The sequence below is a fragment of the Enoplosus armatus genome, chromosome 23 (assembly GCF_043641665.1).
Source record: "Enoplosus armatus isolate fEnoArm2 chromosome 23, fEnoArm2.hap1, whole genome shotgun sequence".
Lineage (NCBI taxonomy): Eukaryota > Metazoa > Chordata > Actinopteri > Centrarchiformes > Enoplosidae > Enoplosus > Enoplosus armatus.
The window spans coordinates 11,314,329-11,341,702 of NC_092202.1; the positions used below are offsets into that span (position 1 = coordinate 11,314,329).

Consider the following 27,374-nt stretch of genomic DNA (forward strand, 5'->3'; position numbering starts at 1 on the left):
GTTTCCATTAACAGGAAACCAGTACCATTTTTTCACAGTCTGCCCATTGTGTTATAACAGCAGGGAACCCCACACCCCGGCTAGGCTGGTTAATAACAAGTTTTAATAATAATAGGAGTGTGAAGTGGAGGGGGTGGTAAAGAGAGGCAGAGTGAATTCATAATGTGTCTCTCTCCTTTGGAGTGTGTATGGGGATGGTCACATCTGTCAACATGCTCATATCGGTGTGTGTGTGTGTGTGTGTTTCGTTGTGGCCCAAGCAGCCATTTCACAGACCACCATGGCAACAAGACATAAAAACCTGAATTATTCAGTGAGCATGTCTGAAACTTACAGTTGAGTAAGCACAGACAGACCTATACACACACACGCTAACTTAAAAATTCACACACACACACACACACATAGTCATGCAGTCGCTGTTGCACAAAAAAGACAAAAACACAAATGCATATGCAAACTATCTGTGTGCATCTGCATCAATACACTTGTCAGAGTTATGTGGGTCTTTGGACTTCATGTCAGACAGACACAGACCTCTGGAGAGGACGGTCAGTAGAATGTTAGCATGTAAAACTGTGGTGGCCATTGGGGAGAGTGAAAATGTGGATGGCCAGTATATACGGTATGATGTGTGCGAAAGTGTCATGTCATGAGCTCAAATAATCTCACTAAGAACCTCAAGCTTGCCATAAAACTGAGCTTATTGGATTCTATAGCGAATATCCCTGGTCTTAAGCACCGTGGGAGACCTATATGTGACACAGATCTGCTATTGCCACACACTGTACTACTGTATGTGATTGTATCACATACTGTAGTACCTGGTTTAATCTTTAACAATGTTTTGTATTTTATTATCATATGTTGACATGACATTGCTGTTAATTTATGTGTTTACATGGACTCCCGGAGCTTCATTTGGAGAACTGCTCTCAGAAATGTAGACATCTCTCCTTTGCTTCCCACAAGGAGCCAGGAGTTTAGGAAGTAATCCACCCACAGGGGGGAACTATTGAGCTGTTTCCTCTGAATTGTCAGCTCTAAGAGAAAGGGCTCTCGGAGAAAAACCTGGACTGTTTTGTGTCAGTACATTTGTATTCATTTTGTGTGATAATAAATATGTTTCTTGCCATTGCACAATTTCCCCCATGAGTAAGAATAACTTTGTTTCGTGTCGTACTGTATTCTATTCTGTGGTTTCCCTTTTATTCCCAATCTCTCTGATTGTCTTGATTTCATGATGGAATCCAAATCAGTCTGTTTCAGTTGTGCGCCAGAGTCTTGCTTTTGACCATGTTACATATACTGCACACTGATTTTACCCTGATTCACTTGTGCAAATACCCTCACAGTTTGCTGAAACTGACAGGTGTGCACACATGCAGGTAGGCCACACCTCCTGTACCCTCAGAGCACAGGACAACTGAAGCAGAGCTGAAACTAGTACATCCACATTCCTAACTGTTGCACAATCCAGCCGGCACTATACGGAGGGGAGGGTAGTGTTGCCATACAGCCACTAGATGGCAGTATAGGATTATATTGCAGCCATGTAGGGACAGCACTAATGTAAAAGAATAAAAAAAATCTTGAGTTCAGTCTCCCATGCGGAGCATTTTGAGGCCGTAGGGGAAAGGGATTGATAGTTGGAGCTAAGCTCATTATACTGTAATGAATGGATCGTGGGAAGTAAATTTTAGTTCTTGGTCACATCCATCTGCACTGTCTGTGAATGCCTCTTCTGGGGAAAACTGTAATCAGCACTTTGCTCACACGCCCACATGATAGCTTTTCTCCAAAACACATCGACAATAACCCTGCAGTGTTATGGAGACAGATGGGTCCAGTCTCCAGCGACTTCAGGCCAAAGTCGCTGTAGCGCTGTAGAGAGTAATCTGATCAAGTTTTATTGCTACTGTTGACTGAGTCAGGCCTTTCTTATTAAAACTAGCGAGTGTACGGTAGATGCTTGTGTGTGTGTTTGTGTGTGTGTGTGTGTGTGTGTGGAGAGAGGGGGCAGTGTGTGGAGAGACAGTGAATATGCCTGTGTGTCTCCAGACAATGTGTCTTTGTGAGTTCTTGGCTTTGGAGAGAAAGATCTGACTGTTACTAGAGTCGGAGAGAGAGGTGGTTGGGGGTCTTCTCTCTCTCTGCAACATCTTTTCCATGTGTCTCTGTCCCTCACTTTGTTCCACCTCTGTTGTCCCCCTTTTGTACCTTTTCATAACCGTCTTTATTAAAAGACTCTTTTTTTCTTTCTTACTTACCTGCTTCCTTTCTTTCCAACACTTCAATTTATTGGCTTCCTTATTAAACACAAAAAGTAAATGTCTGAACATGATTAGATCTCACACTCACTCCAGTTACATTTCCCATGAATGTAAACTATTTCTATCCGTTTCATTCCCCTCCCTCTCCCCTTTAATCCTTCACTTTTTTCCCTGTGTCTCTTTCATTAAATGATACTTCTTTTTGCTCTGCTTGCCCTCCTTTGCTCCCTTTCCTCTCTCAGCTTCATCCCCCTCTTTTGTGGTGCTGTGAAGGGGGCTCGTAAGGACACCACAGCTGTGTGAGAAATGTTTATTTACACAGCACATTTCATTATAGGTACACCCAATGTGCTTTACATTAAAATGCAATCAGTAGGAACATGTACAAGCGGCTCTGTGAGTTTGTAAGGCACAGTGGTGCTTTGAGCTAATTGCTAATGTCAGCATGCTAAGGTGCTCGCAGTGACAATGCTAACATGCTGATGTTTAGCAGGTATAATGTTTACCATCACCATCTTAGTTTAGCATGTTAGCAGGCTAACATTTGCTAATTAGCACTAAACACAAGGTACAGCTAAAGCTGTCAGGAATGTCATTAGTTTTGCAGGTATTTGGTCAAAAATCTAAATATGGCCAAATTAAAAGTCTGACCTAATGGCACTAGTTTAGAAGTTATTACAATTCATCCTGAGGAGAACGTGAATGTGTGTACCACATTTCATGGCAAGCCATCCAATAGTTGTCAGGGCAAGCCACTAAAAAACAAATATGTTATTAAAGTCATGAGTCTTCATCTTCTGGGAACCTTGAATTTCAGTACAGATTTTGTGCAAATCCATCAAGTGGATGTTGAGATTTTTTCCAGATTAAGTCAAAACTTTGACCTGCTGGTTGCACTACAGGAAAACGCAGAGAATCCCCAAAGTATTTAGGATTCATCCTCTGAGGATTATGAATATATGTACCAAATTTCACGGCAATCCATCTAGTCTAAGACTGACCAACATAAACTAGAAACCACCTCACAAACACAGACATACATAGATACAAAGATACACACACATACACACAGTAGCTAACTTTTAATGTGGACACAGTTGTGATAGATTTCAGGTCAAACAGCACTTCCTTCTAGAGAGCAGGACCAAAGCACCCTCACCAGAGGTAGATCTTAGAAAAGCACCTCATGTTAACAAGAGAGATCTGACTGGACTGTAGTCAGAAATGTCCTATGAAGTCAAAGTAGAAATATGAAGTTGATTCCAAGAAGAGAGGAAAAACAGAAAGAGAGCCTGCTCATCTACATTTCCTGTTGTTACAGAGTGCAAAATGTTTTGTTTTTTCAGATGAGCACCATGCACACCATGTCCCACTGACCAATGGGAGCTGGACACCTGTTAGAAGGAGAGAGGGAGTGTTTGTGACTGTAACAGAGAGACCTAAAGAGAGAATGTATTTGTAAAAAGAGAGAGAGAGAGAGAGAACAGGAAGAGACAGAGAGAGGGGTGAATGGAGGGAGGAGGCGGCCTATTGACACCGCAGGTGCCTGCACTTCAAAAGCAGCAACATTGTTTGGAAAGATAGTGTGTGTGCATTTTATTATGCACCAGAGAAACACAATATCCCTGTTTATGCATGTGTACTGCACTGTTGATAGAATGCATATGCATGTGTCAACCTTGTATTTGTTTGTTGTCATTTGAGAGGTCGTGTGTGTGTGTGTGTGCGTGTGGTAGTTCAAGATTAGATTAATCAACATGTCTACTTGGACTCAGTTACAGCCTGGATTCACACACACACACACACACACACACACACAGCTCTGATATACAAAGAGACACACAACCACCTCAATGACAATCTGTCTAGCTGCTGAATTGTTAAACATTGTATCTCCATCTGGATGTGTGCACCTCCTCGGGTCATGTAACACTGACACCAGCAGTTTCCAGACACAAATATGGAACTGTGTGTTCATGATAGATTCTTTCTGATTGATTCTTGTGCATTTTCTTTGGATTCCCTCTTCCTCGCTGTGGTTTTGGTCAAGGAAAAGCACTTAGTCAGTCACTCAGTCAGTCAGTCAGTCAGTCAGAAGGCTGCAGCATAGCAGACATTCCTGCCGGGTGTAGTTAGGGAGTTGGAGAAAGGGGACGGTTGCCAAAAAATCTGTTGCTCCGTAACATTTTTTTATGAGCAAAAAGTCCAAGTTGTAATGTTGCTTGGCAGCAGGATTTGGACGGGACTGCATTGTAACTGTGCAGCCTTGCTTGCTCTCACGCTTCTGAAAACATGATACGCTGCCACTGATCTGGAGGAGGCAGGGGAAAGTTACCTGACGACTTTCAGTGGCTTCAATTACCTTACCTCCAAATCCTCTAAATTATTTCCTGTTCACATAATGCACATTTAATATCATCATTTATAAAACATATCCTTCATTTCACGATCTGACTGCCTGAGTGAAATAACCACTTGTCCCCTATTGCTTCAAAACTACCTTTAAGTTGATTACTGTGTATTTCCATGCTTTTAATAACATTACTGGCTGCACAAGTAATCTGTCACTGTCAATACCAAGGAACAGAACTTAAAGCAATTAAAGGAAAAAGTCATTTGAAGAATTAAAACAGCTCTTGTATTATACTTCTGCTCCCTGCAGTGAACTACAGTGAACAGGAGATCACTCTAATATTTCTACAGGCATGTATGTGTGCCTGTGATATCAAACAGAGATGGACCTTACTTCACTTTTATTTATGCGACATGTTTATCTTGATAGTGGAAAGTGATGTTTCTACGCTGGGTGTTGGTAGGTACATTTTCTTACCTTGTGCTAAGCTAAGCTAACCGGCTGCTGGCTGTAGCTTTATATGTGGATGTATATTCTTACTTGGATAAGGCTTGGAGACTACGCATTTTTAACAGAAAGCCGTACTACAAAGTGGCGAAATGAAAGACACTTGAAAGAGTTGCATTGTGGGACGTGTAGGATCCAGCATTTTTGGGGCTTGACTTCATACTAGGAACCAAAAGTCAGGATGTCTCAGCCACTGCTGCTTTGATTTGGACAATTCTTGTTTTAATGTGACCCTCACAAGTCCCACACCTGTACAGGGAGTACAGCACTAAACCTCTGGAGGACACCTTTAAGTTCCAGCAGACAATCTGACTTCATGTGGAGAGATTAGGAGTAGTGATGAAGTAAACTCACCACAAATCGGCTATAGGGTGAGTGTTTGCATACTGTAGGATTAAGGAGACATGCAGACTGACTGGCAGGCAGAGGAACTGAATTAAAACACACCCCTTTTACACAAACTCTGCCCCCCCCCCCCCCCCCCCTCTCATTTCTCATTCACTCAGCGCTATCTGACGCTGTCGTTCTCCCTCACTCTCTCCTCTCGGAATCCTCTCTTTTTTTCCCCACAGAAAACATGCTGGGAGGAGAGGAGGAGGAGAAAAGAAGAAACGCGTCGGAGGCGACAAGAGAGAGAGGAAGCAGAGAAAGTTGGTAAGAGGAGCGAGAGGGCGAAGAGGAGAGGGGTCGACCAGATGGGAGGAAGGAAGGAAAGGATCTCTCTGCGGGCTCAAGTGCGTGATTAAAGGATTCTGCACAAATAAACAAATACATGAATCAAAGCCTATAATAATAAAAGAGAGGACTTATAGGCGCGCCGCCGCGCTGCGTGGACGCGGACCAGACAGCGGCGGTGCGCGCTGAAACAGCCAAGTTCTGTCTTTCTCTTTCTGGATTTTTACTCCTCATGTTCTTCAAACTCTCGGTGAGCTTCACCAACTTTTAAGTCGGCGTCTGACAAACTCTGCCACCTCCTCCGTCCGCTCAATTAACTTTCTCCCCGGAAAGGGGGAGGAAAAAAAGAAGCTCCGGGGTGGAAGTGGAGGAAGGAAGAGCGTTTTGTTCCTTCCGAGGAGTCCAGCTCGCCGTAGCCGGGTTTTAGGCGTTGGCACCCGGGCGGGGAGTCCCAAGCCATGGCCGGGGCCAAGCCGGGAGTCCACGCGCTGCAGCTCAAACCCGTGTCCGTCCACGAAGCGCTGAAGAAGGGGGGCAAATTCATCAAATGGGACGAGGTGAGAGTGAGATGTTTGAAATGTGTTGACAGCAGTCGCGGGCTACATGTGTCGCTGTTAACCCCTTAATGCGCAGTGAAACAGGCTGTTCCTTGATCAAGAAGTGCTGCTGATGTGATCAACTTAGACCAAGACGACGAGACAAGACCGCACGAGACGTGACAGCCTGCTTTTGATAGTACAGGCCCACTGATGTGTGTGTTAGAAAGGCTAGTCATGGATAGTGTGTGTGTGTGTGTGTGTGTGTGTGTGTGTGTGTGTAGGTAGGGTGCAGGTGTGTGCAGAGCCTCTCTATCCTGAACACAGAATCCCCACTATATTTATTTGTGTGTGTGTTCATCAGATACTGTGTAGAAAATTCCCCAGCAGGCAGCAGTGCTTGAATGTGTGTGCTGTGTTGTGTGGAGTTCTTGTCAAGCCGGTTTCCCTCGGGCTCAGGTTCACTTCAGACGCCCTCTTGCACCCTCTGTTCTCCTCCTATTTCTTTCTCTTTCTCCCCTTTTGCTTCTCTTCCCCCCCCCCCAGTGGATTAGAGGAGAAAGCACCTGTCTGAGTGGGAATCTGTAGAAGGTGCCTCTGTTTGAGGGATTTGCGAGTTTTGAGTGCATCTTATCACCTTTTTTTAGAATCATGTTAAAACTTAATTAACATGTTTATTTGTTTCTGTGACTCTTTAGATCACATCAACACAAAGGTTTGAATTATTTGTCCTGCTCTATTTTTTCCTTCCGCGTATTTCTATAGCAGTGTGTCAGGCAACCCTGTGCGCCTGCCCGTGTAATTGACCATAATAATTATGTGTCATATGAGTGTGTGTGTGTGTGTGTGTGTGTGTGTTGGGGTTTTCGGAGACAAAGAGAGTGCAGAGCCATTCAGCAATCTTCTCCATAGACAAAGTAGGCGTGTGTGTCCATGTGTCTGAGCGGCCGTCAATGATTAACCGAGCTGCTGACTGAACTGTAGGCCTGTGTCTTCCATTTGGAAACCCCTGTCTTGCATTTACAATACATTTGCATGCAAGTGTGTCTGTGTGTGTGTGTGTGTGTGTGTGTGTGTGTGTGTACCATTGAAATCTTGTAAGCAAAGGTCCACAGTTCCAACAAGGCGGTTATCAAAAGTGTACTTTGCAAATATGAGGTCAGGTGTGGTGTTGACACCTGTACATTCATTCACACACACACATGCAAAGAAAAGTGGTCATGTGGAGTGTTTGAAATTAAAACAACTTATTAGCAACAGGGCTCCACACACATTGTAATGGTGACATGACGTGTGTGTGTGTGCTTGGCCTCAGAAGAAGGGTCTTGTCACGCAAACAGTGAATACCATGTCCTTTTGATTTCCTTTCTCTCTCTCGCTCACACACTAACTGTCTCCGTCTCTCTCTCTCTCTAAGGGAATTCCCAGGAAATGGTTATGCTGGTGATTAAGTGTGTGAAACACACAAAAACGTGCATGCCGTCTCCTCGTCTAAATTTCATCCCCTCTATTTGCTTATTTCCCACTAAAATCAACACATGAATTATGGAGAATAAATGGAGAGAGAGAACACATCTGGGAGAGGAGGGATGTGTGGGAGATGAGAGAGAAAGAAGATGCTCCATTGTTAAACATCATGAGATGGGCTCCATAACTTCCATAAATTCTGATTGTTTATGTTGCAAAAACATCTGCTTGGCCTGAATTTACAAGAAACCCACTGATGAAACTGTATATCCTCCTGTTTTGTCCCATAAGGCCAGATGTCCTGCCAAATCCATAATGTAAATGCTGTGTTAAGGCAAGTAAAAGCAATCAGTCCCCAAATTGTAAGATACTCATTGAAGATATTGCATATTTTCCTGTTTTGTCTCATAAGGCAATCCAGCAAATTTCTTGCCAAATCCATAATACAAATGGAGTGTAAAGGCGAGACTGTCTGCAAGTGACGACTGTCAGTCTTCTTCATGACCACCTCACTTTTTTGTCATAATTGTATCCCAAAGTCAATCCATTAATGCCATATATAGTTACATATTTAACACAGTGAAATTCTTCATGAAACCTTGTCTTAACATCGTATTTGAATGGCTGGTATGAAGGCAGTGTTTCCAAACTTGTAAATAATTCCAAAGCCAGGGTACATAGTACCAAAATGCAGTTTTTACAAGTTCAAAACAGACTCTGGGGACACTTAAGGTCATGCATTTCAAATTAAGCATGACTCAATCTGGCTCTGTACTGCAGGAAAAAAGAGGACATTTACCCAAATTGTACTACAGAAATAATCGAACTACCAGTAGCAACAGTCTTTTCCCACAGAAAGTTGCTTAGAATTTCTAAAGGTTCAAATTGAACATATACTGATTACCTGGATATACGGTGAATCCAACTGTAATCTGAGAAGAGCTGCTTGTCTCAAAGCAGTGCTTCCAACAAGGTTTTCACAGAAATAATGGTCCACTGGGCACACACGGTTTATTTTAGTGTCTGTCTGTGTTCTAACGGGGAGGTTGACCGATGGGCTACTGTCCCAAAAACTTGGTGTATTTCTTTAAGGACTTCGCAAAGTGAGAAAAGAATTAGGACACACATACACCCAGAGAAAGAGCCTGAGGGCAGTGCACTTTGTTTACATGAAAACCCCATTTTTGACCCCATCCCTCTCTTTCCACCCCCATCCCCATCACTATGTCCTCCCTCCAGATGGCTTATTTCTTCATCTTCTGTGCTTCGTCTCTCTTCCTCACATCCCTTCGTCCTTTAGTCTCTCCTTTTTTAATCCTACTCTCTGTCTGTCACTGAGCTGCTGCTGTCATCTACTGTAGGCCCATCAAATGACACACACACACACACACACACACACACACACACACACACTGAGTCATGCAGGGGGGAGGAGGAGGAGGAGGAATGCATTCCAAACTGACCGTCTTTCCTCTGTGTTTCGGCTTGTGTACACACGTGTGCTTATGTGTGTGTGTGTGTGGTTGTTTTGTTCTGGGTGTGTGTGTTTCACTTTGAATGACTTCCTGTCAGAGCTTGTTGTAAGGCTCCAGAGCCAAACCATTTTCCTTCTTTCTCCCTCCCTCCCTCCGTCTGCTGCTGCTGCTGCTCCGCCCTCTGCAGCCCGGCCACAATTCAATTTAGATGAATTCCAACTGGAATTCAGTTAAAATTCCTCCCAAACAACCAATTAAACAAACGGAGACAGACAGCTTGTCTACCGAGCAGCTTGGCTCTCTGAGTGCCTCGATATGAATCTTAAAAGTATGCAAAAGTCGGCTGGATTATATTTAATATATAATATATATTTTATATATTTAAAGACACTTCAACTGTGCCACCTCCCTGTACATTATATGCACTGAATATCCTCAAAGGAAGACTACAAACGCTCCGACATGCTTTCTTTGCTCAGAATCATATGTGAAAAGTGCACTTTCATTTAAAAAAAAAAAGAATAATTTTGTTTATGTTCGCATTGCACAATTCCAAGCAAACCGGGACATAAACAAAGTCACATGGAATCACAGGTGGCTCGTTAATTGGACAGTTTTGGGAACGTGACATCCTTTTTTTTGAGATCAGAGGTTTTGGCTGCAGTGTAACTCGAGCGAAACATGATGGACCAGAAAATGTTGCATCTCGTGATTGTTTCCTGCAATTTGGTTGGGAGTATTTCAACCGCACCGCTGTTCACTTAAGAGGAGATCAGAACTGTAATCATGGCAACAGCTGAGGACACTAAAGACACTTTAACGCTGCTGTTGTCCTCAGTGTTTATCAGCGCTGTGCTGTCAAACCAAACTGACTGCAGACACTTGTTCCCCGTTCACAAAATATCCTGACTAGGCATTTTTGGATCTAAAGTTTTCACCACCTCCAAGTATCTAGTACCTCTAGTACCTTTTCGGTGCTTTCTTGATGGGAGTTATATGAGAAGATTGATACCACTCTCACCAGTTAGCTTAGCTTAGCATCAAGAATTGAAACGGCTCATTTTTAAAGCAAAAACGACACCCAGATTTCTCGCGTACTTATGGACATTTGAACACAAAAGCTCACTAATTATTCCCTTTATATCTCGTTTGTTCAGTCTGCTCCGAAAATGTAAGAAATACAACTGCTAAACTACAAATGGCTGGCCGTTTCTCCCCCGTTCATGCTATAAAGCTAACAATGTGGTAACAATCCTCTCATCTAACTCTCAGCACGAAAGCCAATGAGTATTTCTCATTATGTCAAGCAATTTGTTTAAGGGTGCCATTTTTAACCTCAGTGCCAGTGTGTTAAACATTGTGTCAGAGTAAAACACATATCATTTGAACCCTTTTACAACTTTTCTTCTTCCTTTGTATGTTTTTTCCCCTCGGCATGTTGGGACTCGTCGAGCGGCTCCTTTTTTATCGTCTTATTCTTCTTCCTGCTTGGCTTGAGCCGGTTCTTAGTAAACACTTTATATCATGCCGTGGAATGTTTTTATGATGCCACAGCACTGATAAAAAAAAAAATACCCACTGTTGCAGCCTTGAGTGATCCTTGCTCTCCTTGAATAAGATAAATACGATGTTTTCAGACCATCCCAACTGACTCTGCGTTGTACATGTGTCAGCACGCTGTACGTCGGATATATGATGTGTTGAAAAGTCCCAAGGTGGTTACGTAACCGCTTGGAAAGCATTTTACACCTGAGATGTGACAGCCAGTATTTCAAAATGAAAAAGTTTCTATCGTTCGGAACAGATCTCTTTTGTAAGCAGAGGTGCTGTGTCATTGTGACCTCATGGGAAAAGACAATGGGCTCCGCTTTCATGCCAGTTGTTCCTGTGTTCAGAAAGTGGATGTCTTGGTTTAGCGTTGGGTAGACGCGCTGAAGCAACAGTCATTATCGGAGAGTGAAGGGAGAAATGTTTAGGAGGTGAGAGCAGGAGTAAGAGGAGGAGGAGGAGGAAACGCAGGCTTGTGTGAAGGTCTGACGCCGTGCCGAGAAACACTGCTGACATCCTGACAGAGTGGTGAGAAACGGGATGGATGGATGGAGAGAGAGAGAGAGAGAGAGAGAGAGAGGTGGAAGGTCAACCACAGCCACATGTGAAGTGTGGGACAGACATCTGGACTGCTCCGTCTCTCCTCCTTTTTACTTCTATTCACGACACATGTCTCTGTATCTTTATATGTCATCTCTTCCCCATTCTTTCTTCTATCAGTCTCCGTCTGCTTCCTGGCTGTTTGTTTCCTCTCTGTCCTTCTTTCTTTCTATCTCGTCTCGTCAGTTTTGACCTCTGCCGGGTCTTCACACCAGTAGTGTCCATGCCTACACAAGATATCCAAGCAGCCCCTTAAAACATTTGGTTGTAAATAATCCTTATTTCAGGGCTGTAACAACTCTACAGTGTCTCCGTAGAGGTCTGTTGTGTTTGTCACAATGCAGTGACATGCTTTTTCGTGCTGTCCTGTGAAAATAACTTCTTTTTCAGCTTTGTTTCAAATGGTTTTTAAATGGTTTATTTAGCTAAATAATTAGGAACCAGAAAAGTCAAAATCACCAAATTTGGATATACATGGGTTTGTACTCTCTTCTCTTCTTTAATGCAGAACATGTATCTTATTGTTCATTAACAGTCAGTTCTGTTATGCTGCTCCAGTTATACTTGAAATGTCATTTAAAATTCAAAGTAGGCAAATGTGTTCTTTTTCATTTCTCCCCCCCTTGAGATGCGCTTGCTAATTAGAGGGAGATTCATCAGGAAGACATCACCAAGCTAACACTGCAATAGTAGCATTGCTCAGTTTGACAACAAGGTTTCCTGGTCTTTGTGGCTGAAGTGTATTGTAACATGGACACTTGAGGCCCCTACGATAATCTGAGTGAGAAGTAGTGAGAGTTGAAATTTGAAGAATTTCGCACACCTTTCGAATTGGACTGGGCAACATCTGTAACTCACACCAACAATTCAGCATTCACGTCCAATGAATTTCTCTCTCAAGCTCTCATTTTTTTCATTCTTTACACAAGTATTTCTCTCTCCTGTCGTGTTTTTAACGAGTGCAACACTGAGTGTCTTCCAGGAGCGTGCGCCCTTATCCCCACATTTAAACTGAACAGAACAGGAAAAAGAAATCTTGCTACTTTATTTAGCGTAATGAAACCTGTATACACGGGGGTGTTGTTCAGTAGGTAGAACATGGCACTAACACTGGCGGGGTTAGTGGTTCATTTCCTGTAGATGTTGGATCAGATTAAGGTTAAATGGCCCCTGTGGAGAAATTAGGTGATATGAATAAAAAGGTAGTTTCGGGCACATAGAGGGTAATACAAGAAGCATTGACCCAGAGTGCGCTCAGGTACTGAATATATTTACACCTACTGGTTTGATAAATACATCTACCACATGCCATCTAACTCTGCTGACCTGCTGGTTTCGTTCTTTCTGTACTATATTCTATAGCTAATGTTCCCTCTCTGGCCCCACTCCGCCCGCTGTCCTCTCCTCTCTCTGGAGTCCAAAGGTTACCCACTGTCATCAACTTTTACCATGTTGCCAAAGCAGCAGCGCAAACACACTCGCACTAAGTGCACACTGACCCTCTTTCTCACACCACTCCCGTAAACTGTCGCTGAACACACACACACACACACACACACACATTGTATGGCAGACCAAAGGTACACTTGGAACAGCCACTTTTATCAGTTTCTCGCTAATGGCTTTCTCCTGACTCGCACTGAACAGCACACACATTCATCTGTAGTGAGGACAGTGTGCAGGAAGAGTGGCAGAATGTCTTTCTACATGTGTATGCCCTTTTAGGTTGTGATTTGTCAAGAGGGGCTCATTAGCCGCTGTCTGTCCATGTAAGACCTCAGCCTCAGAGGGTGGTCCATGCACTCTGTGTGTGTGTGTGTGTGTGTGTGTGTGTGTGTGTGTTTGACATTACAGTCAGGTAATGAAGGCGTTTGTTGAGGGTCAGGGCGTCTGGAGGGGGTCTGGAGAAAGAGACGTGGGCTTCAGTCAATTAAGGAGGAAAAGAGGAATCAAAGTGTTGGAGGGAGAGTGAATTGAAGGATTGATTGACACGGAGAGAAAGACAGACATGAAAGAATGAAAAAGAAAGAAAGGAAGGAAGGAAGCGGGGCGAGCCTTTTGAAGGTTTCTACATATGGCGGTTAATTAGGGAGTGGGGTGAGGTCCAATTATAGCCCTACCTACCACCCACTCTCACGCAGAAAACACACCATAGGGTGCATGTTTATGGTAAGCAGCGTGTGTGTGTGTGCGTGTGTGCAGTGGGTATGCACTAATGACTTCCTGGTTAGGTTTCTATCATTTACCCTTAATTTAAGCTGGAAACTGAAGTGACCTTTTTGCTTTGTGAAGCACAGAGCAGTTATAAGAAGAAAAAGTGGATAAAGACAATAAATGAATGACTATTTGCATAGTTTATTATTTTGATCAATCATTTGGGCTACAAAGTGTTAGAAAATAGTGACGAAATGCCCATTACAATTTTGGTGACTTGTTCAAATTACTTGTTTTGTCCAGCCAACAGCCCCAAACCCAAAGATATTCAATTGATAATGATCTAAAACAAGGAAAAGCAAGCTGGAAGCAGAGAATGTTTGACATTTTTGCTTGATTCAAATGGATCGATGGCACAGTGAAAGAGTTAAGTGAGTAAATATGTGAGTTCACATGGAGAGATTGAAAGAGCAGATGAACAGAGATGAGTGTGTCAAGGTGAGAGGCAGCACTAGAAAACAACTGCCAGGTATGTAAAACTCTGCAGGCATAACATGCAAATACATCTGACCACAAGTGTGTGTGTGTGTGTGTGTGTGTGTGTGTGTGTATTCATTCAGCCTCCTGGCTTGAAAGCTACATGGAAGAAGTTGTTATATTACTGGTCACATGAGTCTATAGATCACATTCTTGCGGGTAAATGTTGTATATGTGTGTTTGTGTGTCTGATCCCGATGCAACTCCCTCCCCATCTACTGCACAGTGTATATGGAATATAACCAGAGTCTGATATAGAATGAAAATACTGCTGTGGTGGACGGATACTGAGGAATGTCCACTGCTCTGTTGATGTTAAGGAGTGAAGACAGGTTTCTGGTACAGCTGCAGCATTGCTACAGCTATTGAACTACTACAGTAATACTATCACACCAACACAATAAGACATGTGTGATGACTTCTACTTCTCTTAACTCTACATTTCTCTGTTGTCAAACTGAGGTTGAAGACATATTTATTATCACACAGGGTTCGTGTGTGAGAGGGATATTTCTGCTGAACATGACCTGGATGGGTGCTCTTCTCTCCCCCCGTTTTCTGTTCCTTCTGTTGCACCTACTGTACAACTGTACTGTACAACAGACTAAGGCCTGCTGCAAAATAGCTGTGCCCTCCACAATGTATTCATCCAACATGATAAAACTTTTTTATACATTATAATGTCGCCCCAGCAAGGGCGATGGTGCATGAAACAGCTGTATAAATGTTCCACTTGGAAGCTGTCATCACCGCTTTTAAATTGAAGTTGAATGGAAAGTGGCTAGTTTGTCTAGTAGACAAGCAGAGTGGAGCACTTTCTGAAATGGATTAAAGTTGAATTTGTCAGAGGTGCGTGCACAATGTGGAGTAAGCCTTTTGTGTGCTGACCAGCTCCAGCAAAGATTACCTGGAATTTCTTATAATAATAATAATAATAGACTCATTTGCCTCCAATGCCAGGCGTTTTGATTTGCTGTATATGCATTTGGTGGAAAGCACAGTTGTCTCTGCTCATAAGGAGGGAAGTTGGAGGTTCTGACTGTTTGCAGTTTGTATTGTACTCGCGTTTTGTTGGCTCAAAAAATCAAACCTGGCAGACAAAAAATAAACATGGCTGCTGATATGCGAGTTAAAGAAGTGTTCAGCGTTTTTGACACCAGCTTGGGAAGAGCATCTGACATCAGGTCGCAGGCTCACGATGGTAATCGCAGCGTGACATTAGAGTTGTACAGTTTTCCACTGGTTCCAGTGAGTAAGCACAGGTCACAAGTCCAGTGATTTATAGCGATTTGAAGTTAAACTCAGTGTTCAGCTGTCAGAACTGGTAACTTCACAGCTGGTTGTTGCTACGGAGTGAAGCGTCTTGTTTAAAAGAAGTCTCGTAATCACAAACTCTTAAGTCAGGGATGCCCACTTTAAAAAGACTGAATTTACTGTTGCTTATTAAGGTCTCATGATGTGGTTGGACTTCATGCTCTCTTCTTCTACTCCTGACCTTTTTGTTTTTTTCTTTTTCAACCTTCACCCTTTCTTCTAACCCCACTCCTACCCATCTCTCCGTTTCTTCTGTCCTCGTCCCAATCCAAACATCTCCCTCTTCTGCTAACTCCTCCTCCGTTAGCCGACCTTGGAGCCTAAACTCAAGGTATGTTCAGCTTAAAATGTACTGAAGATGTACATTTCCTTGGAGTGCCACAAAACATTAAACTAAGGACCCTTCTTTAAAGTACCCTTCCACTCAAAAACACGTTTTTTCCTCTTATTCCGACCGGTGAGTGTTTTGAGCTTCACTGTGCAGAATGATGTATGTGCAGTTTCACACTAGAAGGATGTTGTCACATTCATCTGCTGGAAGTGTTTCTATGTGCTCAATGAAAATCCCATTTCCCAAATCACAAATTGTCTTGTCATTTGCTGTATTTCCTCTGTTAGTATGTCGGTGTCAGTTTTCTGTGGGTTGCCAGGTAGATCTTTCTCTCTTTTCCCATCTGATGATGATGCTGATGCTGATGCTCATGATGACATGTGTACATGAGTCATCTGTCACTGTAATAACAAACAATCTGGATCATCATCGTCGTTTCCCAGGATGTCTGGACAGTATGTTTGTCTGTAGTATGACCGCTTACCGCTGTAATTACAGAGCCAGTAGCTGTGTGTGTGTTTGTCCGTGTGCAGTCATACTGTCGTGCGTAATGATGATGCTAATGACATGTTGATGCAGGCTCCTGTGCCATCATTATGCTGCACATGAGTGAGATCTTCATGCTGGCCAAACTGTGGTTTCCAGCATCAAAACAGCTGCTGCACGACACGTGCACACAATCGCACAATATCGCTATCTGTCCTTCTGTCTGTGTACAATCCCATAATGGCAAGGCACCGTCAAACAGCAGGTACAACAGACAAACACGAACAGCGTATTTCCTATCACACTGTCCTTATGTACTGCTGTGATACTGTAAAGAGAGTAGCTGCTGCAAGACTCTCTTTCACATCAGAGGTGAAGTTGTTTCCTTACATGCAGCTTGTGAACAAACTGGATCAAAGGACCTGTGCCTTCTTACGGCCCCTCATGGAACCTGCTGCACATTAATATGATGGGTATACAAGGCGACTAAGCAGAAACAAGCCCACAACTCATTTAGGAGTCCAGTCTGTAGTGTTCAGAAACACTGGCTGAAATTATGGTTTCATACAACCTGGGTCTTATTTTCATAGCTTTGGCCGGATTCAAGCTGGCACCTAATTATTTTGATCCCGTTCAAACACAACCCACGTAGCCCAGTCCTGAACTGCACTGTAACATTCTTCTGTTGATTCACAGCTCCTCCGCTGCCCCACTGAGTGCTAGCCTAGTTTACTGATAGGACAACGGGGCATGCAGTGGGTCGGATGGACAGTACAAGGGCATAGCCTGTTGTGCTTATACACTGAATTTTGAATTCCAACAGATTATTCCTGGTCCAATGACTGTTTTTTTTCTCTCATGTTCGAACGGTAGTTCTAATTTTGAATGAAATGCGACAACCCTAAATTGTACTCACCAGTGCTCAAATGTAGGAACACAGCAACACTGCTAAAAAAGTAGTCAAGAAACTCATTTCATTCAGATGTGCTCACTTTCAGTTACACCGCTAAACAAAGGGGTTTAGATAATCTGGCTAAACTGCTTGTATAAAACCTGTTTGATCATCTGAACGCTCGTGTTTTTGACGTCATTGTAACGATCCTGCCGTGTTCCCAGACATCAGCAATAACTTTGGATAGGACGATGTTATCATAGCCAACAGAATTGATGGTCAAAACCATGAAAATAAGGCCCAAATTGTAATTTACCGGAATTATCCTTTAAGAGCTTTAAGTAGCCCGGATACTGGTTATAAAATTGGAGCTCACTTTCTTTCTACTTGCAGCTGTGTGGTGTGTGTGGTGTGTGTGGTGTGTGTGGTGTGTGTGGTGTGTGTGTGTGTGTGTGTGTGTGTGTGTGTGTGTGTGTGTGTGTGTGTTTGAGGGAGAGGTTGATATTATTGCTGTGTGTTCGTCCCTCTAATGCCTCTATTTCTGTTATTGTCTAGGAGCCCAACAGCGGGCCCCCCACCCTGGTAACCCTGAAAGTCGACCCAGATGGATTCTTCCTTTACTGGACTGGAGGGTCCAACCTGGTGAGACACACACACTCACACACTCACTCGCACACACACACACACTCACACACACACACACACACACACACACACACACACACACACACACACACACACACAGGTTGGTCTCAAAGTAGGCCAAATGGACTGTTGCCCATCTCACAGACATGATCAAATACAAATGGGCCACTCTACAGCAGACCACAATGGATTCTTAATGCACCGACATGAGTGCCAATGTGGATATTACACTTGTTGTTTCTTTACTTTAACTGTACGTCATATCTACTCTCCTCCTTCCTCCAGCTATTTCACCTATCTTTCTAAATTGCTGTTTCTTCCCCCTCTCTCTTTGTGTCTCTTTGTGTCTTACTGTGGTTTCATCCAGTCCATTAGTTCAGCCAAAGTGGGCTTCATCAATCTGTCCCGGTCTTGTTTGCCTCCTCTTTCCCCCTTGTTCCCTGATGTCTTTGCGGTCTTCATCCCTTTTAGTCCTCCCATCTCTTTCACTTCCATCCATCTGTACTTCCCAACAATGCCCCCCCCCCCCCCTCCATATCTTTGGTGGCTGTGCTTAAGCCATTAGTTTAGTAATATTGGATTTTAGGCATTTAGCGGACATAATTGGACAGAAGCAATAGGCAGTGAGTCAGCAGGATGTTTGGTTTTGAGATTTTCATTGCGGTGGTGTAGTGCAGATGTGTTAAGAGGGTTTATTCCAATATTCATTTAAATGTCAAATTATAATTATAATAAACAATATTTTCATAAACAAATCTTATACACACAGCAACCTCTCTGTATTTTTGGCTCCCATCTCTACTACTTTTTTCTTCCTGTCTCCTCTCTACCTTTTTGTCTGTTGTTCTTCTCTTGCTGTTATTCTTCCATTCATCCCTCCATCTACTATATGTATGTGTATATATATATCTGTGCAGTGTTGGCCTGCTCAGAATGTTTTGTGAGGCCTCTTGGATCAAATGACATTTCAGAGCAGCTCAATTAACTCACTCCACCTCCCCATCCCCCCATCCCACTCTCTCTCTCTCTCTCTCACGCTCACACCCACACACACACACACACACACACACACACACACACACACACACACCCGCTCTTTTATTTCTGGCTGGCTATTTATCCAAAAGGCATGTATGGAATGACCTGTTGATAGCCAATATTATCACTGGGTTGTGTCTGCATGTTTTGGAGTATGTGTGCAAATGTGTGTGTGTGTGTGTGTGTGTGTGTGTACATATCTGGGCCAGAGCACACGTCATCCTGTCCATCCGCACGTGTGTCAGCATGTGTTCACGCACTCGCATAACGGACAGATGCTTTAAATACTCCGTTTTCATCCTGATGTCTTGCTTGTGCATGTGGTGTAAGAGATAATAGGCCATCTGTCGCCTGAGGTGCGACTGTGACACTGTTTAGCAGATTCAGATCGTCAGCCATTCAGTCTTTTGCGATGAAGCCGCTCTATACAATGACTGCATACGGTTTTTATAAAGACACACAACGTGAAGACGGTTGTTTCGACGTCACATCAGTTGTAGAAAGAAGAATAGAGTCATGGATTGAATATCACTGAAGCCATCCCTCATACTTAAGGGTGACATTCCTGAACTCCAGTGTAGAATTGACCTTGTTCTGCTCATTCATGGTGCCTCTACTGGCTCACTGCGTGACAAGCTAACATCAGTGTAAAGCAGCTGCGTTTTACAAAGTCAGCAAACGGCGTAACTGATTTCCCTATCGACCACTACTTGTCATAAGCTCTTGTATCATGATTATTACAGTCTGTTCTGAGCAAGAAACACAGACAGGTTTCAGCCAAATGTGTTTGGAAGAGAAAACAAAGATGGACTAGAAGTCACCGTGATATGTTTGCTTATTTGAATCCAGCCATGCAAATTATTCAAATTATACTGCCATGTCAGATTTTATCTTAGAACTACAACAATTCCTAAGTCAAAGCAGCTTCCGGCTGCCCCCCTGGAGCTGCAGGGCCACTGCCACCTCATTTGCCTTATGTGCCGCAATGTTTGGCCTTTCTTTTCATTACTCACTTACTTGCTTTTCATCTCTGCTGTTGTTGTTGGCGTGACTGAGCTGGGTTCTGGCCACTATTCTTACTTCAGTAGCGGGAATGCAGCTCGCTGTCGGCCTTGGCCTCAAAAAAAAAAAGAAAAAAAGAAATGTGCCTCAAAACGTTCAGACCACCGAGACTTGTAGAAACAGAGTCAGAGACTGGCAGCGGCTAATAATGGTTCGTTTTTGTTATTTGAATGAAGTTGTACATTGCTGCTTGAAAGTTTGTCTGTTTTTCCAGTCATTACTGTGGTGTTTTCGAACTGTACTTCCTGGAGGTCACTCGCCAGTCAAACTGTGTGACCAGCGCTGTGACATCTGTTTCTTCAACTTTTCTGTGATTAAGTTTCTACAGGTGAAAGTAAGCACACCTGGATGTGCAGACATGGACTGTGGCTTCACAGAAGTCCCATTTCAAAATGAATGGGTGGTGACCTCTGTGATCCCAGAGTGAAGCTTTAATTCAGCGTTGTGGCTCCCCAGGAGATTTCGAACCAGAGCTGGAAAGAAAGAGGACACGGCAACACAGATATCCAGCTATTATTAATGAGAACAGTTAATACGCTTTTACACAGATGACAAGGGTATTCTGGATGGAACCCATTTCTCTGAATAGAGGTACCCAAAAATATTTGATCTCCAGTGCAGTTTTTATTTTTGCTGCTCTGCTTTTATTACTGTAGATGTCAGGCGATACAGAGTTTTCAACCAAAGACGTCTGAGCTTTTTATTTAAGGTACCCATGGTCAGCGAGCGGAAGTGAAGTCCATTTTTAGAATCCCAGCAAAGACCTGCAAGGACGTCCAAAAGTCTGTAACCCAAAAATGTCAGGATAACTTTTTTTTTTAACAATGCTCAACTTGAGACAAGAGGATAGAAAGTACTACTTTCTTTATTAAGGTGAGAAGGGAGCAGCACTGACAATGCATTTTATTTAGGACGGACACATATATGCATGAAAGCTCAGCTCTCTGTGGATTTGAGTTCCAGGTAATGTTTCGAATTAGAATCAATATACTTTCAGAAATCATGATATACAAAATAAAATTCAGCCCTGGAAGATCAACATTGCGAGTGTCAATGAAAATCTGTGATCACAATTCATTTAGTGATTTTAAATGTTGTCATTCGTTTCTGCTTTGTTGCACGGCAACTAACCAGAGCCGTGTGCCAAATTGAAGCAGGAAGTTGTTTAGAATTTGAAAACAAGTGCTCTCTGACGCTACACGCAATGGGAAATGAAATGAATAGTACAAAAGACAGCCATGGGAACATCTCTGTTCCGGCCTCTTCTCTCTCGCTCCATCCATCATCCATCATCCATCATTAGCCTCTTTGTATTCCTCTTTGCCGCTATTTGGATCACCTGCCTACCTCTTCTCACCTTCTCTTTAAATCTGGTTTGTCTCACTCCCTGTCCTCCTCCTCTTGTGTGTGTGTGTGTCCTATCACCTTTTTTATCCAGGTATTCCTCTTCATTCCGTCCTCCCATCCCTCTGTTCACTTGTCTCCGTCTGTTTCGTGTCACCTTCTTCACTTTGTTTAACATTTTCCTTTAAATAACTCTATACTCTCTTTTCCAGCGTTTCATTTGTTCCTGTCTCTGTGCTGACACCTTTTTTTTTGTCTTCTTTGGAACAGCATTAGGCCTCCTTTTCTTGAGAACAATATTGTTCCTCCTCGACCAGTCAGCTGTGCCTGATATTTTCTTCCTCCATCTTTCCATAGTAATCTTTGACATCTCTCTCTCTCTCTTCCTCTAACCCCTTCCTTCTTCCTTCCCTCCCCCTTTCTCTCAGATATCTCCCTCTCTCCATCTTCGTGTAATGTTCAGAGGTTCGGCTTACAAGACCTCTGATGTGTGTGTGTGTGTGTGTGTGTGTGTGTGTGTGTGTGTGTGTGTGTGTGTGTGTGTGTGTGTGTGTGTGTGTGTGTGTGTGTGTGTGTGTGTGTTCTCAAAGCCCAGAATTTCCCATAATGCTTGAGTCAGTGGCGATAACAACCAACTGTCGCTGACAGACACACACACACACACACACACACACACACACACAGTGGCTTGGCAGTGAAACGAGGGAGACACACCCCACCATGAACCAGTCTGCACTGTTTTTCTTTCCCTTTCACTCACTCACTGTCCTTCTTTCTTTCAGTTTTTTAACTCTTTAAATCTGTCCACTCTCTGCGCTTTGAGATACACTTATTATCACACTTTATCTAACTGAGGTGCAGCTACACTCTCGCATAAATCGAGGAGGGTACACAGGGGTTGAACTTTATAAAAATATTTAAACGTAATGACAGCCCGACTCGGTAATATAACATACAGGCCTCGCCAAATGTTAGTGTAACACGGTCGATGCTGTTTGATGTAGCACCTTGGAGAGATATACTCCCACGCTGCTAATTTATGTAATCCAAAGGCCGGTTTGTTCCAAGCAGTCGCTTTTATTAAACAGTGCGTATTTCACCGGTTTCCCAACTTTGAAATGTGCAGCAGGAGTTCAGAATAGTCGTGCTGCAGAATTCCCTGCATGAACAGTTATTTTAATGCCGGCCTGTCCAGGAAAATCTCATTGTAAACCGTAAGATAGATCTTTAAATTCAAAACAGTAGAAATCTTATTATTCCCTGTGTCTGGGACCTGCTGTGACCCCTTCAATGACCTCTAAGGGCCAGTGCTATCCAGTTTGGAAACCAATTCCCCAATACAGCCTGAGTGCTGGTTGGTGGGCCGAGGCTGAGGCTAAACGCTGGACGCCAGTGGCTGAGGGGGTTACACAAGATCAACGTGCACATCCCAAATCCACACATCTGTTACAACATATGCTTGCAGCCTCCTGCTAATCCAGCTGTGTGTGTCCTTTTTCTGTCCCCTGGCCAAACTCTCCCTCCACCTCCTCCTGAGATGGGTTTTGAGGCGCTGAGACAGATGGAGGAGAAGGGTTAAAGAATCTTCCCTAGCTACCTCTAATCAAAGTGAATCTCCATTTCAGTTTCAATACTTGGTTCATTTTCTAGCCGTTTTAACAGACCCTGCATTACAGATTATAGTTTGGACATGATTCCTGTCAATCAAATCTTCCACTTCCTTCATTGAAAAGCAAATATCTGAGACTAAGAATGTGTGGTTTTTAAAGAACAACAGAACACCGTGTAAAGCCTGGTGTCCTCTGCGCAGCCAGACTGGGCTAACCAGGCCAGATATTATTCATGGCACCTTGTTTCCCAGTCGAAGAACATTTCTCCAATTATTTTCCACACTGCCGTTGCCAGCACCGTTGATTTGTCAGCTAACATGTAGCTTCCAATAAACGAACAGGCCCATTTAGATTTAGAGCTGTCAAGCTGATCCTCGGCGGAGCCTCACCTTCCACAGCGGGGATGAGTGGAGATGCACCTGGCACTACGGCTAATCCTCCCCGTCGCTCTGTTTTTACTTTGGCTATCCTTTCCTGCCGTTGGATCTGTGTCTCGGGGCAGCTGGTAGCCATCAGAGAGATGAGGCAAAAGTTGTTCCTCTAATATAAACTGAAGGATGACATTTCCTCCCTCTCTGCTCTCCATCTTTTCTTGCTCTTTTTCTTCCGCCTCGCCGTCTCCATTTTCTCTCCCTCTCTCCGGCTCACTTCTTCCCATCCCTCGATCCCTCTGCCCCCCCCCCTTCTCCTCATCTCATCAATGCTGATTCTCACATGGTCCCTTTCTACCAGAGTTATTGCTCCTTAATTTCTTGCAACAACACTTCTAAGCTCCCTCATTCTCTCCTCAGCGTGGGAAAGTGGGCAGGAAGTTACTCAGACGGGGAGATGGGGGGTTCTGGGGAATTTCGTTGCCCCCCCCTCCTCCACCCACTCCTCCTCCACACTTCCCCTTTTCTCTGAATTCCTCTCTCTCTCTCCTCTGTCCTTCCTCCTGTCTCTCCTTCCCTCCCTCCTCCTTTAAGGTGTACAGGTCATGTCAATGGCACCTGGGCTTTGAGACATTTCTCCCCCCAGGGATGTAATGGAGTCACCACAGAACTCCAATTTAGCCTGTAATGGCGTGGAATTGATTTTCATATGCCATGACCAGATTGAGGGGCGGGGACACAAACAAGCACTTATGTCAGGTGTTACCTGTGATGGTACTTTAATAAACACTCGAGGGGGCTGCTCCACTGCCACCACATACTTACTGGAGTTTGGAAAGTGATTTGAAGTCCAATATGAGAAGAAGTGAGCGTCATTAGTGTGAGTGTGCTTATCCGGTTTCTTGCCGAGCGTTACTGTTCTCATATCTTTCCATCCCAATGCCGAACTATTCATTTAATGGATAAAATGTCAGCTGACGTATTCAAATTGCTTGTTCTGTCTAACCAACCCAAACATATTCAATTTACAATGATACAAAACAGCAGCAAATCTTCCAAAACCAGCAAATGTTTTTTGCTTTTCCTTGATAACTGCCTTAAACAACATATTGATTATCAAAATGATGTTTTAAATAATCATTTTGAATGGCTTCATTGCACCATACCCAACTGCACTGGTAATACTGGGTGTGTTTGTGTGTATATGCCAGGCTGGGAAGTTTCCCCAAAATCTCAAATGTGACTTTGCTTTTAACGTGATAGCAGAAGCTTGAAACCTTTCTTGTGGTACTCCCAACCCTGAGTGTGTTTAAATGAGCCGGCTGAATTGTTAGCAGACGATAGTTGGCAGGTATAAGTGGAGATCTAATAGAGATTATCTCCCCGGCTCAAGTCAAACATCCACAAGGAATTAACTTGGAACAAGGGGTTTACATAACACACACACACACACACACACGCACACACGCAGGAGGTCATTCTTTCGCTCACTTACACGCACACACATTGAGCGGCTGGCAGGGGAAGTTGAGTGTGTCAGTCGATAATGTGACAGCTTCCTGGTTTCTTTACTTCACTCGGTCACATGTTTTATTTTCTGTTGACATTATCTGTTAGTGCACATGGCAGAGCAGTCTTCATTTTCCCTCTCACTCTCACTCTCACTCTCACTCTCACTCTCACTCTCACACACACACACACACACACACACACACACACACACACACACAGCATAGACATTTGGTTCTTCACTGTATGAAGAAGTGAGGCGCTACACGGTATCGAATCCATTGTCTAAGCAGATGCTTCCTCCAAACTGTGTGTGTGTTTGTACACCATGTAGTGCGTTGCTGGTCTCTCTGCTTAGCGAATGAAACTACCACTGTGTAGTGTGTGTGTGTGTGTGTGTGTGTGTGTGTGTGTGTGTGTGTGTGTGTGTGTGCGTGTGTGTATGAGCGGCTTAGAAATGTAACTTTAAAGGGTAATTTACTTATTTGGAGGCAAATGTATAAAATCAACTGTCTGTTCAAAACAGATCACAGACAGACTTTCTGGTTCAGCTTTGACCTACTACTTGCCATAGTTTTCCTGTGCCATGAAGGATTATAACCCACTCATTCTGCCCCATTCTGTTTCACCTCCAAGCTAATTTTGTACCGACTGTACAGACGTTAGCTGTGAGCTGGCTACTATGAAACTGACTCATCTCCAAACTCACCATTCACCACCCTTTTCCTCCGGTCTTTCTCTCCTGTCCTCTCTTAACTCATTTATGATGTAACGCTATCGCCAGCCAATTAGCAGTAGCTGCCTTCTGTCTTCATGCTATGCTAAGCTAATTGCGTTCTTGCTCTAGCTCCATATTTAGTGGACAGATGTAGGATCGATAACTATTCCTTTAAACAACACACGCTCACCTTCTCTGTTTTTCACGTTTTGTCTTTCTGTGTGTGTGTGTGTGTGTGTGTGTGTGTGTGTGTGTGTGTGTGTGTGTGTTAGTGGACTGCGGGCGGCAGCACATGCCCCCCCCCACTGATCTATGTGTGTTTGTGTTTTGTGAGAGATTTATGATTACTGCAACTACTTTTGTTTTGTGTGAGTTTTTGTGTGTTTGGCCCAGTTCTGTATTTAGTTGTGCTTTGAGACTTTTGGCATGACCATGTTGTTTATGTGTGTGTTCACTGTATTGATGTCCAGCTTGTTTTTGCTTTTCCTCTACATAAATGATGTTTTTTTCCCTTCCTCATACATTTGGATCGACTGCATTTCTCTTTCGTCTTTTATTGTTTCTTGATCTCTTTCCGTCTTTTTAGCACTTCTCTGTGTAGATTCTGATATTTCACAGATTCCAAATCACTCTGGCTCCCCTCTCTGACAGCTAAGTGGCTAAAATGTTTACTCTCTCTTCATTTTTCGCCCTCTCCAGACCACAGACATATGAAACAACTAAGGGAGGAGGAAAGTCAAAGAGCAAAAGAGACAGAAACAGATAGAGGAGGAGGGATAGAAAAGGGGAGAGTGAGATCTCATTGATATACACAGAGGAAATGTTACGGGGTGACAGAGATGGAGTTAAAGAGCTGTCCCATGCTGCTCAGGGGTATTAAGTATCCCCCTCCTTCTCTTTTTCTTAATACATTGCCAACGCTCCCATTGTCGCCATAAAACAGTTTGAAGCTGTCTTTGTTCTACTTCTCCGATGTTTCTGTGTCCTTTAAAGTCTTCTTCTGTCTACATCGCCTCTCCTCCGCACTGATTGGCCGGTTGGGTCGCAGCCAAGTGGTAGAGGGTGGAGACGTATGCTATCCTGGAACTGTGCATGTTGGTGTGTATGTGGGTGCTCAGGAGGATCAGTTTCCTATATGCCGTCATCATGTGCCATTTGATAGGAGCCATGATTGGCCACTCGAGACACATTTAGCTGTGGTGATCTTTCAAACGCACACGCAAGGCGCGTCACAGGAAAGGAGTGGCACCCCCTTGATTGTTTAGTTGCCCTTTCATATTTTTCTAATCTTAAGAAAGTGAATGGAAGGAGAGTGGCAGGGCAGGAGGGAGGAGGGGAAATGAAAAGGCAATCAAAGAAATGAAGGAAGGAAAGGAGTAAGTGAACGAGGGATTAATCAAAGCAACTTTTACTGTACTTATGTTGGGTGCCTAAATATAGACTGACCTAATAGCTATTGTTGCATCAAAACCACCTATGCACTCAAGTGCAGCACAGCATGAAAGTTGACCTCATGGACACTGTAAGTAATAATTATTTAAAGCAATACTTTGACATATTGGGAAACACACTCATTTGCTTTCATGCAGAGTTAGATGAGAAGATTGAAACCAAAAACGAGTTGCAGTCTTGGCAGGTGCAGTGACCTCTCCTTGTCGTTTTTTACACTTTGGTTTTTGTACAGATTAGACAAACAAGATATGTGAATTAGTCAGCACTAGTTCTGACTAATACTGTGATGGTGTGATTGATATCGTTAGATAGAACCAGGCTATCTGACTCCATCACTGTTTGGAAGCAATAAGTCAGATCAGTGCTTCTGTGGTTGCAGGGAGTGCATTCTGGGAAATGTAGGAAAAGTACATGAGGCAGGCTGAGGGAAAGTTCTTCAGTCCACCAGAAACAGTAAATTAAAGTAAATTGCAGCAC

General features: G+C 43.5%; 1 protein-coding gene across 1 annotated transcript in view; it reads left to right on the forward strand.

Annotated features, from left to right (window-relative positions):
- The first annotated feature begins 5,796 nt into the window (after positions 1-5,796).
- Positions 5,797-27,374, forward strand: part of plcb3 (phospholipase C, beta 3 (phosphatidylinositol-specific)) — a 39,663-nt gene continuing 18,085 nt past the window's right edge. Inside the window, exons 1-2 of the mRNA XM_070930287.1 lie at positions 5,797-6,365; positions 17,704-17,790. Of these exons, the coding sequence (XP_070786388.1) occupies positions 6,267-6,365; positions 17,704-17,790 (186 nt within the window). The 5' untranslated portion in view covers positions 5,797-6,266. The remainder of the gene's footprint in view (positions 6,366-17,703; positions 17,791-27,374) is intronic.